This window comes from Haemorhous mexicanus, chromosome 9 (assembly GCF_027477595.1).
Source record: "Haemorhous mexicanus isolate bHaeMex1 chromosome 9, bHaeMex1.pri, whole genome shotgun sequence".
NCBI classification, from domain to species: Eukaryota; Metazoa; Chordata; class Aves; order Passeriformes; family Fringillidae; genus Haemorhous; species Haemorhous mexicanus.
Genome location: NC_082349.1, coordinates 16,442,113 through 16,461,128, shown reverse-complemented (window position 1 = coordinate 16,461,128; position 19,016 = coordinate 16,442,113). Strand labels below are relative to the sequence as shown.

At 36.3% G+C, this 19,016-nt stretch overlaps 1 protein-coding gene across 14 annotated transcripts in view; it reads left to right on the top strand.

The window, feature by feature from the left end:
- The window catches only part of ZNF644 (zinc finger protein 644), a 74,322-nt gene that overhangs the window by 41,654 nt on the left and 13,652 nt on the right, over window positions 1-19,016 (top strand). For 6 of the 14 annotated variants that reach the window (XM_059854209.1, XM_059854206.1, XM_059854203.1 and 3 more), the window contains exons 2-4: window positions 6,128-6,184; window positions 15,354-15,426; window positions 16,692-18,735. In XM_059854209.1, the coding sequence (XP_059710192.1) occupies window positions 16,723-18,735 (2,013 nt within the window). In that variant the 5' untranslated portion in view covers window positions 6,128-6,184; window positions 15,354-15,426; window positions 16,692-16,722. Of the gene's footprint in view, window positions 1-6,127; window positions 6,185-15,353; window positions 15,460-15,731; window positions 15,902-16,203; window positions 16,226-16,691; window positions 18,736-19,016 lie in introns of those variants that run through there. The other 8 variants (XM_059854216.1, XM_059854215.1, XM_059854213.1 and 5 more) reach the window with 4 other exon arrangements.

Genomic DNA, 19,016 nt, shown 5'->3' with positions numbered 1-19,016 from the left:
TGAGCTGTGGAATGGTGTTGCTTAGTGGTACACTAAAGGGGATGCAGTAATTTGATGGACACAATCTTAGCTTAAACTTTGTTTACTTTTATGCTTAACTTTAATAAAAACTTCGTGTTTTTATTAAAATTCTGTAGTTCTGGAGAAAGGAGAGGACATGACTAAAAATGTGTACCATCACTGTGCAGTTTAGTTTTTAAAAACAAACCTTGAAATATAAGAGGTTGCCTCAGATGTTTCTAAGAGCTTGCTTTTTTTGTTTAGGACACAAAATGCATGGTTTTTACTTAAGGCTGTTGGTTCCTTGGAAAGCACTTCAGTGATCAAGCTTTCCTGGTTTGCAGTTTTAGTTATTTTTCATCTGAGAAATGAGAGGTGCAAACTTGGACTAAAAATTTTTAAGGAACCATAGTCCAGTTTCTTACAAGGTAGGGAAGATTTTGTAAATGTCTTCTGGAATCCTTTTTTGCAGTGCTTATAGTCATAGTGTATGTCACTGTATTTTGAGGTGCTCTGTGTAAAGCTTACAGGATGATGTATGGTGAAGGAATATATGTATTAGTGGGCACAGAGTGATTGTATAACTGGAAGGGTAGAGGCAGTTCCTGTACAGGTAGGGTATTGACAAGATTTTGCTGCCAGCATAATGAACAGAGGAGTGTTCAGAGACAAGGATGATGCCAAGGATATGTACAGTGCCATTAGTAGTTTGGAGTGGAATGGAGAGATGATGTCATTCTGGCATTTAAGCTTTCCCCATTTAAGAAAAGCTCTTATATTTAAGGTGTGTAAGTGCAGTAAATGAAGAGCTAGTTCATGTGGTCAAAATGAATAGGCTGAAGGGTAACTGAAAATGTATGGATGTTTATTATGCAAGTGGTAGATTGATTTGTAGCTTAAATGGGCAGAGAAATTATAAAGATGGTGAATTATTTCCCTGTAGCTTATTGTTTATGGTAAATCTCATTGTGAAGAATGCCATTCAATTTAGTAGGGTATTGATGGACTGTAAACTTTTTGATATCAATGATACTTAGAATATTGTGTTCATGTTAGCTGAGGGGAGAAACTGCATTCATAAGTAACCTTCAGAAACAGCATGGTAGTATTTTCTCATAAGGTCTTGGAATTCTAAATGTTTTCAGGACTCACATCTTCAAACTGAGGCTTCAGCTTACTGCTTTTATGATGCTTTCATTTGTGTGTTCATTGTTACATATTTGCTTACTGGATAAAGTAAATAGCTCTCAGATTGTTTGTTTCCCCTTGCTTCTCTGTAGACATCTTTGCATCTTTATTGTGTGTCTGTTGTGTACGTCTTCGAATGTTTGCATCTGATCTCTTTACTGATAGAGGGGAAAAATAACCTTTTCAACCCATGTATTTTGGTAGTCCAAACTCCTTCCTACCAGAATACTTTTCACTGTGATGACTTTTCAATTTTTTTAAATTTATGGTAGGCACATTTTTGAAATAATTATTAAGTCACTTGTTAGACCTAATTGATGATATAAACAGAGGTTCCTTTTTTTCCATTCAAGCTACTCTATGAGACTACTCTTTTCCCTACTGTGATATTCCTATTAATGTTGCATTCAACTACTTGTAATCTTGTTTGGACTGAAACAGCTTCCCAGTCTGAGCTATGATCAGTTGTGTTCATTTCCTATGCTGTCACACGTTTCCTTGAAGTGCTTCACTGTCCCATATGGAGTGTTGTCAAAAAGCAAAACTTTCTACGAGTAGAAAAATGAGAGATTTCAACATTTCCACGTGAAAGCCCTACCACAGCTTTGGGAACTGTGTGTGTGGCTTTTACTGTGATGAGCAGACAAAGGAAGAACTGTAACTTCTTTGAACTATTTTTCAGATAACTCTCAAAATCTAGCAGGAGATTCAAAATGTAGGAGACAGTCTTCTCTCTTGCAGTTTCTTGCTTGCTTTTGTTCACTCACTGCAGATTCTTTGAAGTCAGGAGTATCTCCAGTAAAGATTTAAATTTTGTCTCTTCATGTTATTAAGCTTTTGCTTAATTTGGCTTCTGGGTAATTCAGACTGTGGTATACTGCCTATTCTTAAGTATTGCTCTTCATTAACTGTTTAAAGAAGAGTGATTTTTATTTTTTCTTTACAAATTTAATTTTGGTAAATGGGATTGTGGCATATATAATTCAGTTGGTTAAACTACAGTTGGAATAGCATAGATTGAGAGTTTCTACAAATTCTTGAAAGGGATTAATTTTGTGGTTTTAGAAAACCTCATGTTTAAATTCAAATGATTGTTTAGTCTACATTGGCTGTTAGTTCTAGATATTTTGGGTACAGAATGTAGATTAAGTTGTTTTTATACTTTTTAAATAGAAATCAAAGATGATCAAAGCTCCTTCTGCAAATATAGAGCAGGAAACTACATTTTGTACAGACAAGGTCATTGCTGACTACTTGTTTGGAAAATGGCAGTATAGGCTTGTATTTAAAGAGCTTTTCAGCTGTATCAACTGATGTAGGACTCTCATCAGCTGAGTTTTTGCCTTTTCAGTTGTCTCCTGATATTACTTTATCCCTGATACTGCACATACAGTTTTGGCAGGAACTTCTGGCTTTCTTGTAATAGCCTTAGTAATCTCTGCTTTCTGCTGGCTGTTTTTTCCTGCATTGATATTTAGTATTCTTAGATTTTTGTAAGAGTATAGATTTGTTTCCTGAGCTGCAGCAGAGCAGATATTAGAATGAAATTTATTCCACACCCTGCATTTGAATTTAATGCTGGGAGGGTCATACCCTAGTAAATGTAGCTGCCACTCTGGACTAACTAATCAAATTTTCTAAGCCATGAAGTCAAGTCTACAGTTGCAAGCCTTTTTGCTATGTTGTGTCAAGCTGGTGGAATTGACTGTTTAGCCACAGTTGATATCAACAAAAGTAGTTTGAATAGTATTGTTATTCTAGTCTTTGTTTCTTCCTCTTCATTTCTTCCCACACAGCCATAATCAGCTATAGGGGCAAAACTGGTTTTGTGTTAAACAGCAACACACAGCAAAACAAAACCCATGGAATAAACCACCTAAGAAGCTTCCATATGAATTACATTCCTAGCTGCATTCATTCCAGGAAAAGGTGGTCGTTAAGGTGATGGTGCCTTTTCCCAGATGGATGTGGAAATGTCAGTTACAACGCAGATCTGTTATGAAATAAGGGCTGCATAGTAAACAAATGGGTCAAAACTGTTGTTATTACAACAAACTTTACTTAGTCATTGTGCACCTTTTCATTCTAGTGTTGGTTAAACTTTTTCCTCGGAGAGGGAGGGTATGTGCTGTTAGGAGATACTTCATTATAGCAGGAGTTTTCAGTCCATCTTTTTTTGGTTAGTATCACTGGGGGTGCATTTGTGATCTCTTTCATCTCTACCATTTCGTTTTTCTTCCACTTCCTGTTCACTGCCCATATCAGAACAGGAAGCTGCTTATCAGAAGCCCGACCATTTTACAGCAGTCCTTTTTCCCTGCTGTGGACCCCCTTCTCATTCTGAATATCAAGGCCTTCAGGTGAATGCTCTGTAACTACATTTCTTACTCAGTTCTGTCACCCTTTTCATGCCCTCTTTTATTACCTGGTATGGGAGAGTGACTTTCATTCCCACTTCCTTTCCTGATAATAAGAATTAAGACAGGCAAATTGAAGCAGAAGCATTTATGATGTTGAAATCTTTGCCTTTCCTTAAGGAAATTTTTGGAGAACTACCTTTCTCAAATCTCCTGGTAAAGACTGTCAGGCGCTCAGTTATTTCAAATGTCATCACCCTTGAAATTAATAGTAGGTGTTAGAGTTTGTAGTGGAGTGAGAGAAATCTTATTTGACAGCAGAAAGACCTTTGAGAGGAGATGTGAGTGCTGGTTAAGTAGTGTAGGTGGGTGGCTTTAAACAGTCTCGATGCTGTCAATAGTTTGGGCTAAGATCTGGTATGCTGTGGATTGTGTTGCCTTCATGAAGATGTTTGCATGACACTGCAAGTACCATCTTGCATTGGGTGGAGCTTTGTACATCAGAGGCTTTGAAATCCCAAAAAGGGGAGTTAATTCTGTAGGGCCCTTTGAAGTTTTTGATGTGGGGCTACAGTGACCAGCCCTTTGGTCCTTCAGTAGTTTACTTGCTGGTGATCTCTTTGTGAAACTTGTCACCTCTTCTTCAGCTGGACAATATCCTAATTATGATGGCCCATCTTCTCTTTTTCCTTCTCTTTCCCTCTGTGCCTGATGTAGATTTATCCCCAGCGTGGTTTGTGAGCTCCCTGTGATCCAAAGAATACTGAAATGCAAGAGTACTTGCATTTGAGTTTTCTGCAAAGTGCACCTTCAGTGAGTATAAGAGTGTCCTCTAGATAGATTGTTCTCATAAAATACCCTGTACTTAGTCAATTGATTGATCCAAAATAAAGTGTTGCTGTTGAAGGGCTGCTACAGAGAGTACTGACACTGTACTGCTGTATCACCCCAGTGATCTGCAGTTGTCTGGGCTCACTTCTTTGACTGAAAGATTTTGTCTGCACTTGAGTCACAAGCCATGAAATCTGTGTTGAGAACAGTTATTACTAATGTTTAATTCATTGCAAAGTTTAGAAGATGTAGGTGTTGAGGCCATTTTGCACGGGGGAGGAGGCATTGTAGTTCTTAATTAAGGAAGTGTTAGACTGGGGTTGTCACTCCCCAGCCAAAGTGCACAGGCTTACTGAGATGTCTGATTTAGTGCTCATCATAGTGTTTGATCATGTAAAGCCATGACTGTTGACTTTTGTTCTGATTTTTTTGAAAGTTGTTTTGTCTCTTCATATATGGAGGATGTTATTTTTGTGGGAATATAACTATAGCTTTGCATTTATTTTCTGTAACATGCAATAGAGCTCCACTGCTGTTTGAAAGTAACTCTTCTGCTTCTCTAGGTGAATGAATATTACTTTAAAATCTGACCAAATAATTGTATTTTTTCTGTAATAAATCTTACTTGAGAAATGAGTATGTTTACTGAGTAACATTCATGCATAAAGCTGCAGTTTATTGTGATACTTAGGACACAGTCCTGGGTCTAGGAAGAGGAGCTTAAATACTTATCTTCTGTTATTTTATATTACCCAGTCAGGCTTTTTTGAAAAGTCTGTCTTCCCTTGCTCTTTGTTTTTGTGATTTAGGCAAGGGACTTCTAGAGAGTTGCAGATTGATTGGGGAATTCTGAATCAAAAAGCTGTGAGTGAATAAAATGAGATAAGGTGTGTGATGATGGTTACTTCTTCCAGAGTCAGTTCTGATGATGCCCTAAGCATATCGTCTAGATAAGAACAACCTACCCTTTCTGTAGAGCACCCTCTGTGCTGCCAGCTGTGTCTTCATTAGTAGACCCAGTTCTGTAGAGATACCATACCCAAATCCATTCTTGCTTTTGTGCAGCTTCAGTTGTTTTTGGAGTCTCTTCAAAATTTCCAAATAGGAAGTGAAAAATGACCTTGTATAGTTAGTTCTAAAGATACATGAGCAAAACAAGTTCATCTACCATTGATCAGCTTTTATGCAGATAAATAAATTACAATTTTTAAGTGGGCCAGCTAACCTTTAGAATCATAAATGCAACTTTGCCTTAGAAAAGGTGAGAAATTAGAAAAGCCCAGGCTTCAAGTCCTCCGACACTTAATCTCAGATATGTTGATCATTTTTGCTAAAAAGATTTTTCTAAAGCATTCATTTGTAACAATTTCCTTTCTGTGCATCATTCCTTGTTCAGGGACCTTGAAATAGCTGACTTTGAAGGCACTAGTAGCAAATGCAGAGCTTTTCTTCCCATACAACTTCCTTTTCCCTGTTCTGCCCACTTAATTTAATAGCAAGTGTATATTTGATACAACTTCCTGGTAGATTTTTAAAATCACAATGCCTGTAGCTATGTTTTTTGTTAATTACACGTGTTTGAGAGAAAACCACTGGAATGTTGATACTTTTACCCTGAAATAAAAAAAAGATAGAATGCTTTTATGGCTCGGGATTTCTTACCTCCCTTCTTTGTCTGTCTTGTCTCATAGTCTAGGGCACAAGCAGAAAACAATGACAGCTGTACAGTAAGTTCTTGTTTTATTTTGCAGGTTTGTTTTAATGTGGAAGCAGATCTTAACAGCATGATGTAAATCAAGCAAGCAAAGGTGAGTAGGAGTTTTGTGTTGGTGGGTTTTCTCCCCAAAAAATGCCATTTGCATATACTGTGAAACCTGCAGAAAAGTGGTCAGTGAAAATTCTCTTGAAATTTATATCTTGATTACTATAATGTATATGTATGTGCTGTAAAGGTGCAGTGTTACTTCTACAAAACCAGAAGAAGAACAAAAGGTATTTTCCCCATTGTTTATTATGATGATAATAATGTTTTTCTCCCACAAATTATTATAGTTAAAAAGCTATCAAGACGTCCTTCTAGCTGTTGAGAGAGAAAATTACGAGCACTTTAAATAATTTTGTTCTCTACATATACCTGGTTTCAAAGTACTGAAAGTGTACTTTGCACTGTAAAAGCAGCATGTTAAACTTACACTTTATGTATTAATAAATTACTGCGAAATTTGACCAACTATCACAATAGCATTTCAAGTTTTAAACAATGAAATTCTGTTGGAATTTTGTCCTCTCTTCCTGTCTTTAGGAAGCCATTTGCAAGCCATTTGAAAGACAAAGTTTATGGAGATTTACTGCTTGTAGAACTAAAGTGTCCATTTGCAATTGCAAAGTGTCCATCTAGGAAAAATTTCCTGTAACTGGCTTTTTCCTCCTCCCTCCCCTCCACCCCCTTTCTCTGTTATTTTGAGAAAAAGAATGAAGAAGCTTATCTTTTTCTCTTCAGTTTACTTGCTACTCCAGGAATCATTTGAACTATAAAATTAATCTTGTCTCCATATAATTATGTAAAACATGTAACAATGAGCTTTAATCTGTTTTAACTCGAGTCTTTCAAGCGGATCTTTAGGTGAGGCACCACAGTTCAGTGAGCTCTACTTTGGAGACATGGCATGATGGACTCAGCTACAGAGACCTCTGTAACAAGCCAAAGCTGTCTCCTCAAGTTTCCTGCTCATTGTTTGACTTATGTGCCATCTCAGAATGTAGCTGCTTGCAGTGACTTGATATTTTGAAGAGATGAGAGGGAGAACCTATTTGCTTAAATGAGTTCGTTCCTCAATTCCAAGCTCCAATTATTATGTAGACTTAATATTGCCTTGAAATTGTAGTATGTACATATTAAAATAGACATGAACTGCTTTGTTCATATCTTCTGTTCCACTAAGACTTCTTCAGAGCTGTTGCTGTCAACTTTAAAATACTGATTATAGAAGAGTGCTTTGTGGGGAATTTAAAGTAACTCTTCTATTGAGTGTTGATCTTTTGTATAATGTATAACTGATTCAGGACTTTGATTATGAATTGTCTTCTGAACTATGCACAATTAAAAATAAGCTCTACCACTGTGTTATGCATATAGTTACGTGTAGAAGATGTTTACTCCCTTAGCCTGACTTTGCTGGTTTCTGAAATGTGCTGCTTTGAGAAAACAAATGAATAGAACTCTGCAAAAGGACAAACTTCATCTAAGGACGGGTGTAAAACAAGAATTATGGCTAGAAAAGGGACTTGGATTGACAGTAAAATTCAATAAAATTCAGCTGATCCTTTTGCCTTCTAATGCTTTCAGTACTTAAAGATTGCAATTTATGCTGTTTCTTTTTAATTTGTGTGGTTATCTAATTAGTGGTTTAAAAACAGAAAATTAGTTGAAAAGTCTGATGTATAAATAACTGAGTGCAGTTTTAAGTATGAAGTCTTCTGAATGAAACTCTGAAGACCTTTCATCTTAGTGGTGGTGATCTGTGTTTAGTAAGGAAAAGCTGGTCTCTGAGGAGAATGCCTGTAGGATTGCATTCACAGCAAGAGGACAGAAAAATGTGTAAAAGAATAAGTGCAGTGATGTTTAGTATTGCTATTGCTTGGGGGAGATCTTGAGATTGCCAGAGTTCAGTAAAAATGACAACTGAATAGTTAGTAAATCAGTGGAAGTAAAAATGACAACTGAATAGTTAGTAAATCAGTGGAATTACTGTGCTTTATTAGGGAGCAAAACAAAGCCTATATCCAGCTCTGTGAATTTGTGAATTCACAGAACTGTATTGCATTGTAATGTGTATTGCTTCTTGTAGTCAGGTGACTGAAAAACAACATAGAAGAGCTGAAGAAGGTTCAGAGAGGGGCAGCAGGGATTACTCAAAGAGTTTTTAAATGTCTTGTGTTAGTTGAGCATTGCTCATATTTGGCAGCTGCAGGAACGTTTTTCAGTTCTGTATGCTCTACACGTGAGGAATAACTGGATTTGCAAATCCAAATTTCACCACCACTTGGTGGCAGTACCTGGCTTCAAAAGGACTTGTCTCTGGGCAGATAAGGTGGCTGATCCCATAAAACTGTTGGTTACGGAGGAGTAGATTAGTTTTTAAATTTCTGAAAGTTAGTTATGTGTTGTAGAAATCAAAATACTTTTTATTTAACCCACTGGAAGGATTTGCATTTATATGTCTCTATGGAAAATCTAGCTCTCATGTCTAATATGCCATTTAAGAGTGTTGCTTGTGTTAATAGTATTCTCAGAAGATGTATTTAATGTTCCCCAGTTGAATTATTTTAGCATTTACTTCTAGCATTTTGCTTCAGTTGAGTAGTTTAGTTCAAATAATTTTAGAATGTAAAATTTGCTTCATGGTAGAATTCTTTATAGTGCTGCATTCTGCAGTTTAATAGAGGACTGTCAAAGCTTCTTTTTTGCCTTATGAAATGTTCTCTTCATTTTTACTTTTTTTATTTATTCATGTAGATTTTAGGAAAATATTCCCCAGTGGATTTTTCTGTCAACAAAGCTAGTAAAAATTTGTGCCCTTACCCATAGTTGTCACCTCTCGACTGTGCCAGTTCAGCAGTGTTTGGGTCCCAGCCTTTTAAACTGGATAATGAAATGGTTGATAAAGTGTGAAAGGAGGAACTTGGGAGAGTGGAAGAAGGCAGCAATTATTTAAACTGGCTTTGCTTCAAAGAAAAGCATAGTTCCAATGAATAGCCCAGTAATTTGACAGTATATGATGCCATGTTGAAAATAATTCCTCTTCTCTGCAACCCAAAATCTTCTGCAGTGGTCAGCAGGTTCTTTAATTTTAGTACAATGCCCCATTTAAGGACTGTAGTAGTGATCTTAAAGTCTGGAGGAGTGCAGGTACTTTCCTCAACATGGTCTCTCTGTGAAATGTCTCACTTAGTGTGGCTGGAGAGGAACATTGCAGGTGGCAGTGGGTTCTGTAGGAAAAGCTGACACTGAGAACCTCTCTTGAGGTGTGACACATCAGGAAGGTTTTTAAGTATATGGTGGTGAAGAAGAGGGATTCATCCTATGTAAAATCAAAAATTGTAGAAATACAACTAGAAAATGAGGTGGGACTTGGGAAATGCATGTTTATAAAATTGAGTGTGAGAGCTCTACTCAGTGATAATGTTATTTTATTTAGTGAGAGAACTCTGGAAAACAGGATCCCTGGAAGAAAGGTAGAAGGGAGAAGAACATTAAATTATAGTTAAAAATATTAAATTTGCTGTCAATATATTCTGCATAACTTGGGATCGAGAGAACATGCTTTTACTGTATCCCTGATAATTTTTGTGTAATTTTCTTCAGCTGTCAGAATGATAAATTCAAAGTTGGTAGTTGGAAACCACTTTTAAAATACTTTCATACCTATATTGAAGAAGTTAAGAAGAGAAATTTTGTGTTTTCACAGAGCATTAATTTTGTATTTTTAATACTTCTGTGTCTTTATTGGAATACAGCTAGTCATTACCATGTATGTCTGCATTTAGGACAATTCAATATTTGATTGTAATTGTCATCTCTAGTAGAGCTAATGGCAGTACAATTCAAACTACATTGTTCTACTAAAAATCCAAACTAGAGAGCTGCAGGAACATGGAGACAAGTACCTGGCTGTCCTCTGTGAACAGGGCTGTGGAATTCTGGGCAGGAGTTACAATGTCTGTGGAGTTGCCAGCCAGTGTGTGACTGCTCTTAAGTTACCAGATTCAACATCTTGGTTTTGTCTTCTGGCTAGTCATCTTTTAGAAATACCTAGTTCATATTGAGAAGCACCTGCCCATGAAACTGTCTTGAACTGCTGCATGAGCAGTTAAAACCAGAGGAGTATTTTCTATAGTGATACATGTGGTTCTTGTCACACTTAAATTGTACTGTCATTTATTATTATTGATTTCAGTATTGAATTTTAGCATGATGCCCCCCATTGTGACAAACTGGTTATTTCCCCAAGCAAATCAATACTAGAGGAGTAAGATTAAGAGTAGTTGGTGGCAATAATGGAATTCTCTTTTGTGATTTCTAATTGTATGATGGTTATTCATTAGTTTTGTTCAGTTTCCTTTCACATGAGATGTTAACATATCATTCTTAGATGTTTTAGACCAGAAATTGAGTTTCTGAAACTTTGACATATTTAAGGAATTTTTGGTTTCCTTACTGTTCCTGACAGAGAGCTTTAGGAGACATTGTTGCATTAGGAACTAAGTTTAAGGAAAAGAACTTTCTGAAAAAGTGTGCTTTGGGTTTGATCTTCCCAATTATAATCTTACTGAAAAGATGAGATGCTTTTGTCATGGCTGCTCTAGAACTGAAAATTCCTCCATGGTCACCTTTTTCTGCAGGTATTTGACAACTTAGTGAACTTTCTAACATTATTTAAAAAGGTTATACTATGGGTGGCATTAACTTTGTATTTATTTAGGAATAATACAAATGTTGTATTGGTAATATTTCATACTGCTTTAAAAATTTTTAATATGGCAGTCTAGTTAGCTATGGGAGTTTTCCAGTGTTCGTATTGTTACATGACCAGCTGTGTATTTGAATTGTATTGAAGATAACTAGTTTTGAATGGCACTCTTCATGTTGTAGTTAGATTAATAACTGTGGACTGTGTGTAAAGTAGGTGGTGGGGGCAGTACTTATGGTGTTAGGTGTATTAAACAAGCTGTCTCTTCACTACAGAAGTTCGAAAAAATGCAAAAGTGTTAATTTGCAGGTTTCAAAGCTAAGTAAGGTGGTCTACAAATAGTGCTTCTGCTGTGCAGAAGGAAATGTATTTTCACCAACTTAATTTGCAAACAAAATAGAAGTGAGGGAAGGCAAGGTGAGTCACTGACTCACCTCTAGTTGTCAGGCTTTGTGGTTTTATTTCCATCTGAAGGGTGGAGTGGGATAGCTTTTAAAAAAAAAAAACTGGAAAACAAGTAATAGGTATTCTTCTAATAATCAAAGTATCGTTATTTTATTGATTTGGGCCATTAATATTGCTAGATAACACCCAAAGCTCCAGAGGCATAAACTCTGAGCATTCGTATATGGAGGAGGCAAAAATATTGTGCAGCTGAATTCTAAAGTTGTTTGTTTTTTCTCAAGATGTGGCTGGTTTGTGCTGGTACACTGCCAGTTCCTCTATTACTCTGTACAAACCTTCATTTTCCAGAGGTTCTTAACTTAAACCTTTCTCTTTTGGCAGAAGTTCTGTGCTTGATGTTTGCCATTATTAAGGTTTTAAAGCATTGACTGATCTGGCAAAATGGAAGGAGATGCTTTTTTAGTACTGTACCATGATGTACTTAAACGCTCTGGTCTTCTGTTTGTTGCCTAAAAATCTGTGACTTTGGTTCCATCACCTTTCATACACTCTGTCACTTGAGAAAACTTTATTACAGGAACATGTGTGGAAAAATAGTAGGTTTTGTTAGTTTTCTCTATTTACATAATGAAGTCTTGAAGAAAAATCTAGACTGGAGTAATGCAAACGTGAAGTCCCTTTCCAATGTCTTGAATATTTGAACAATCCCTTGAGTGTCCTGGTTATTCACATATCTGCCTAAAGAACTTGACTGAGGAGGAGTTATTTAGCACAGGGCAAGTACGTTTTTCCCTTTGTTACAGCACTGCTGAAAGACACTGTATTTCTTCAGTTTCTTTAACTAGGCTGATGAAATTCAAACCATTTAGGAGATGGCTTCTAAGATTTTGTTTTGCTTTATAGTCATTCTGTGCATTTAGCTCATTGGCTCACATTTATGAATTTAGTGAGAAACTTGACATCAGAACACATAAATGCACTTCATGCCTGTCACAAACTCAGCCAAATTCTTCTGTCTTAATATTTCAGCTCCAGTGTGCTTTCAAATTTATTGTAAATCCCTATGAAATGACACTGGGCTTGCACTGAGGTGTGAGCTTTACTGAACTAGCATTGCATGAAGGCAGTGCTCCTAATTTGGTGTGTGACCCTACTGTGTAGTAAAGGTTGTAGTTATGAAATAAGAACTTGGAAAGGTCATAAACCTACTGGTAATAAATACTATTAATAATGTACATAGGACAATGGATTTAAGTACATTCCTATCAAAAAGAATTATTAATGAACAGAAAGTGGACAGCATAGATCTGATGACAGGAAGGTTGCATCTAATCTGAATTACTGAGTGACCTAGGAAGCCTGCTTGGAGGGATTACCAAATAATTATGTTAATATGCAATTATCACCTCATTTCTTCTGTAGTAACCTCAAGATGTAGTGTAGTAAGGGTGTTATAGCAAGTGCTGATAGTTTGCAAAAATACTGATGTTCAAGATTTTTTTAAGACAATAAGATTAGCTTAAGGCATTTAAATTATGATCTGTCAGCTTGAAGATAGATCTGACCTTACACTTTTTTAATGCATAGACTGTCTGGCCACAGGCAGTCATATCTGCAGAACACATTATGATTTTTAAAACTGATACTTTATTAATAAAAACAGTATTTAAAATTAGGTAGATTTTAAATCAATTAATAGAGAGTGGAGTGTGGCTTAGCTGAATAAATAATTGGTTTCTTTCTACTTTTGAATATGAAATAATTTCTGTATAGTAAATAGCATAGCATGTAAACGAAGAATAACGCTGTTAAGTGCATTGCAGTTATTCTAGGCTTAAATCAAATAATTGAATTGAACTGAATCATTGAATTTAAATAATTGAATTTGACCTAGCCTTTAGATAAAGTGTATTTCAAAGGTAGGAGCTGGAATTGTGTACACTTGTGTAGGCTTTTCCAGACACTTGCCATCACCATTTTTACATGTATATATCTCCTAGGTATATTGCACTAGATGCTGAAATAAAAATTACCTCAGCCATCTAGTCGAGGTAATATAGTCCTGGTAGTGCATATGATAAGCAGTACTTTCAACAAATTGAAAGTTTGATCTCAATTTTTAATTTTTCAAATACACCAAGTATTAAATGCTATATATTTTTACAGAATTAATAATTTTGTATTCCTGATATGGTATAGAGAAGATAATTTTAAAACTGATGGAAGCAGGCAAAGTGTATTGCACAGCCTTGGTTACATCTTAGTTACATTGATTGATTTTTCTTTTTTTCCCCAAGAGATAAGTTAGATGATAACATTCATTTCCTCAAAAAATGTGGCGTTGTGTCTTTAGCTATACCTGTCATTGTTACTGCATGAATTCTGACACATGGACTAGATAATGTAACTGAATGATTGCGTCTTGGTTCAGTGTTATCACAAGACTAAATTATTGTAATTTAAAAATATATTTTCTGCTTTCTCTAGTGCCACACTGTTAAAATCATTAACTTTATTGTTGTTGTCCTGCAGAAAAAATATTGAATTGTACCAACTTGATAGCTGGAAAATAATAATACATGATGATAAGAATAAAGTGATAATTAGCTGGTAATTATTAAAATGTAGCAGTGATATTATCGATACAGTAAGCATTTCAGGCTTGATTCAACGACTGATATCTGCAGGAATACCTGTTTTACCATTGAAGACTTCTAATCATACCTGTATAGAATAGTTCCCAATCTCCATAAATACACAGTATGGAGAGGAGTCTCTTACTTGCAGTAGGTAATTAGATTGCATTAGGTAATGCTTTAGATATCTCTGATAACTCTGAATAGAATTTCAGTTCAATGGTAACCACAGGGTGTCTTAGCCACTTTCTTAACTTCAGCTTTAATACTAATATTCATTAGGAGTATGATTTTGTATGTAGAGCAACATTATTCTGTCTTCATCTTGTAAACCTGTGAGCAGTTTTGAGGGGCCATTCTGATAATGAGGATTGCAGTCTCCAAGCAGCACAGTATTCTCAGTCTGCCTCCCCGCTGTTCAGGGGTACCAGTGAAGTTGCTTTAAATGGGAAGCGTCTGTTCTTCCTCTGAACCCCTCACACCAGAACAGATGGGTGGAACTTGGAACATGGAAGGTTTTACCTCAGAGGTGGTAACAGTGAAGCCACTCATTAACACTGAATTTACCACTTCGTTAGCAACGTTGCTTCCTGTTGAGAAAAGCTAATACAGGCTCTCAGATTGACTGAGCAGCTTTTGTCTGTTTCTGCAGCAATAAACCAAGGAGAACGCACATCGTCTAGTCAAAATTGTCTTACTCAAGTTCTTACCAAGGTTTTGGGAACAGTTTTATACTGTCCTGCCTGATACTACGTGAAGCCTACATTTCTGAGTTATAAAATTGCTGGGGCTGTTGTGCATGATTGTAGGCTTCACTTCTTTTAATTGACTTTTGCATTGCTGATTTTTAGCGCATGTTTGCACTGCCCATTGCTGACTTATGTAGGTGATGTAAAGACTCCTGCTGGGTGGTGCATTATCACCATTTTAGGGTGATAGCTTTGGATGTGATCTTATTGAAGTCGTTATTATAGTGAAAAATGACCCATCTCAAAACAGCAAAGCAAAGAAAAAATCTTAAGAAATGGCAAGATGAGGAACTGGGTGTCTAGTAGAACATTTGCGTGAAGGTATGTTATAAATAATAATACCATAATACTTTAAACATTTGTTATGCCTCTGATGTGAGCATTGCTGTATTTCTAAATTGGCTAGTTCAGTGAGTAGCTAAGGAAAGACTCTTTTAATGACTTAATTTTTCATTGTATTTCTACTCCAGATAACTTACTTTTGCAAATAAAACTATCTTACGTTAAGGTTTATTTTTTACAAACTGAGAAGAGTTTTGTCCTTTGTTGATTTGAAACAAAACAAGTGCAATAAAAGCATTTCTGTGAAGCAGTAGTTAGCTTTGAATGGTGTGGATAGCTGTTGTTCTGTTGAGTTTAAAATACTGGGCATATTTTAAAATGTTATGTATGAAGATGAAACTGGTGTTGTTTAACTAGGTTGTTTTCTCTCCTTAGGAAAAAAGGATGTCCAAAGTGGTCTTCCTGGATTTCAATAAAGGACCATTGCAGGAAGCCATGGATATTAGTTGTGAGTTATAACATCTTAATTCAAAGATTCTAGGTAATAACTCCTTTTAACTGAGTTCCATTCAAAATGTTAATTAGTAACTGAAACGATGTGATTGCAGGAATCAAATCCCACAAAAGATCAAAGTGAGTAGTACTTTCTAGGGGTAAAATATGTGATTTCTGTAAAATATAGATGTCCTGACTCCTAGATGAATGTTTTAATGCCTTATGCTCACTGTGTTCTGAGGACCCGTATAAAAAGTGAATGCCAGGGTAGACTAAAGTTTACATTTCTGTTGGTCACACTTTGATTTTCATGTGTAGGCAGCTCCTTTGTGCTCACTAAGCGTTGAATAGATGAGTTGATGTATGAGTAAGAGTCACTTGTAGAAAGACAAGGCCACCCATGAGAATGGAATTAATATGCAGTAGTTCTCTGTACTGGAAGATAATGTTAGTGTCACGCTCTGGATTCAACATGGTGACTTCATCTGGTAGGTAGATCCTAATGAAATGTATTGTTCTTACAGTATTTCTTTTCCCCACCTTTGATAAGATGTTGTTTAATTTGCTTATCGTTTAAAATAGCCTTATAAGCAAATGGGATTTATTTGTTTTAAAGCAATGCGGGTCCTTTTGTAAGAAGGGAATAGGAAGACATCTAGTTTCCTTTGTGAGTTTGATCCTTTGCTGTGTCTCTTGTCACTAATCAGATGCTCAAAATCAGCTTCATTGTGTTTTTTCCCTTCTGCAGGCTTCCATGTAGCATCAGGTCAGTTGTATGGAAGTACTTCGAAAAAAGTGCTACCTTGAGAAATGTAAAGACTGTTTTAGTTTCCTAAAGAAAGTATGTTTAAAAAAAAAAAAACCAGAATTGCTAGTAGATGTCTGGGTAGCCTTTACTGCTTACTTTTACTTCTGGAGAACAACTGAAGATAATCTGTATTTATGTACAAACAGAATGTATTTGCTTTTGTTTTGACAGTCTGATTTTCGCCATCTTGCTTGTGTGTAGGTCTCAGGCTTCTTTGAACTGGGATATTTGGCAGTGACTAGTTTGCTGTATAGTTATTAATATTACATAGCAAAAAATTGGGGTTTTTTTATTGCTTCATTGATTCACTATAAATGTCCTGGATATCCTAAATGAAAAGTAGATTTTTCACAAATTCAAAACATCTTTTTAGATTACAGTGTGAAGAGTGATCCTGAAGAAAAGCTGTGAATTAAAATTGTCATTATTTATTTCAGCAATTGCCTGATTTTTTCCTGTTTGTTTTTTAGTATAAATGTACTTAATGGACAGACCAGCAATATGGATGATTTAGAGACAAATACTGGAGTCACTGGTGCTAAAGAAGAAGAAATCCTATGCGATGATAATTTTGTATCGGAGGAAGAAGGTGGCATTCCCAAACCAGAAGAGAGTGACACATCATTTCAGAACAACTCATTGACTCTGACTGAGGAGCTATCAAGGGACAGATCTGAAAAAGCCTTAAGTGGAGGCCAGGCTTCTCTATTTATACACACTGGTGCTCCTACTGTTTCTAGTGAAAACTTTATGTTGTCTAGAGGAACTGCTGTTAATGGACCAGTTTCACACTCCACCTCAACAAAGACTTCCATTATGAATAAAGGCAGTGTTTCATTAACCACTGGACAGCCTGGAGGTCATCTTGCAGATTCCTGCTCAACTTTGACAGTGGTTCATGATCTTCAGCTGCCTGCGAAGAGTACAACACAGAAATCCAATCAGCACCAAGTTTTATTTTTGTTACCTGATGTAGCACATGCTAAAAACCTGACTCATTCCATTAAAAATCTACCTACCTCTGCTTCAGTTGGTTGTGATTCACAGAAAACAGTAGGAAATAGTGTAGATAGCACTTTAGTAGACCAAGTAGAAGTTTGTGAGGATGATAAAAATTTACTATTGAAAGATGATTGTGTCGATACATTAACAAGCATTTCCTCAGGTACAGGTGGCTTCAGATCGGGATGTGATCCCAGCTGGGATCCACAGAAAGAGTTTATACAGTTTCTTATGACTAATGAAGAAACAGTAGAGAAGTCTCCTATTCACTGTAAGGTAGGGCTAGAAAAGAAGCGAAAAAGGAAAATGGATGTTAGTAAAATAACGCGCTATACTGAAGACTGTTTTGATGATACCAGTTGTATTCCTAGTAAATCAAAACTATTAAATGTTGAATTCTTAGAGCAGAATGAGGAGCTACAAATAGTAGAACCACAGAAATATTCGTTGAGTAAAGTAAAGCCTGAATCCACAGATGAAGAGCTGGAAACTGTTGATGGTATCCAGCAGCTCATTTATAGTCCCACTAGTAACTGTGCAGAAGATACTTCTCCTGTTCACACTAGCACTTTTCTATCCAATACTTTGAAAAACAAATGTGAAGAGAATGATTCTGAACCACCATCTACTTTCAGTACTGATGAACCATCATTTTATCCCTGTACAAAGTGCAATGTGAATTTTAGAGAGAAGAAACATCTGCATAGGCATATGATGTACCATTTAGATGGGAACAGTCATTTCCGGCATCTGAATGTCCCCAGGCCCTATGCGTGTAGGGAGTGCGGAAGGACATTCCGAGATCGTAACTCCCTTCTTAAACATATGATAATTCACCAGGAAAGAAGGCAGAAACTGATGGAAGAAATCCGTGAGCTGAAAGAACTTCAGGATGAGGGTAGGAGTGCACGGTTACAATGCCCACAGTGTGTATTTGGTACCAATTGTCCCAAAACGTTTGTGCAGCATGCAAAGACCCATGAAAAAGATAAAAGATATTACTGTTGTGAGGAATGCAATTTCATGGCTGTGACAGAGAATGAACTGGAATGCCATCGAGGGATCGCTCATGGAGCAGTAGTCAAATGTTCAATTATTGGTAGCGACTTGTCCCAGAGAAAAACTCAGAAAAAGGCATCCTTGAAAGATCCTTTTTTAGGATCCTCAAGAAAGTCATCGACGTACATGTGTAAGCTGTGTCCGTTTGCTACTTCAGCTAGAAGCGTTTTAAAAAAACACATGGCATACTTGCATTCAGCATCATGCCTTGATCCCTTTGGTAGCCATCTTAGACTAGAGAAAAGAAAAGGCAGTATAATAGAAGAATCTTTAGATTTTCGTAGCAGGACAAAACAGTTGATCAGACATTCTTCTACTTTTCCAAAGAACTCTGCTTTAAAACAGGATGTAAAAAGATCATTTGGCTCTACTTCACAATCCAGTAACTTCGCAAAACTTCACAAGAGACCCTACAGGATACAGAAGGCTCGGAAAAGCGTTTCACAGTCATCTGTAAGTGTGTGCAATCTAAATTCTACAAACAAGAACTTTTTTAATAGAAATAGCATTGACCAAAAACGTAAATGTTTTCATCAAGCAGCAAAGCAGAAAGCTAGTGCCAAAAAAAGTAATTATTTATATAGACACAAATATGAAAACTACAGGATTATTAAAAAATCTAGTGACTCTTACCCTTTGCATTTAAAAAAGGAAGAGTCCAAATCTGTCAGTGCTTTACATTTATTTTCTTCATCAAGTAGTAATTGTTTTGTCATGGATTCAAATAGCCTTGA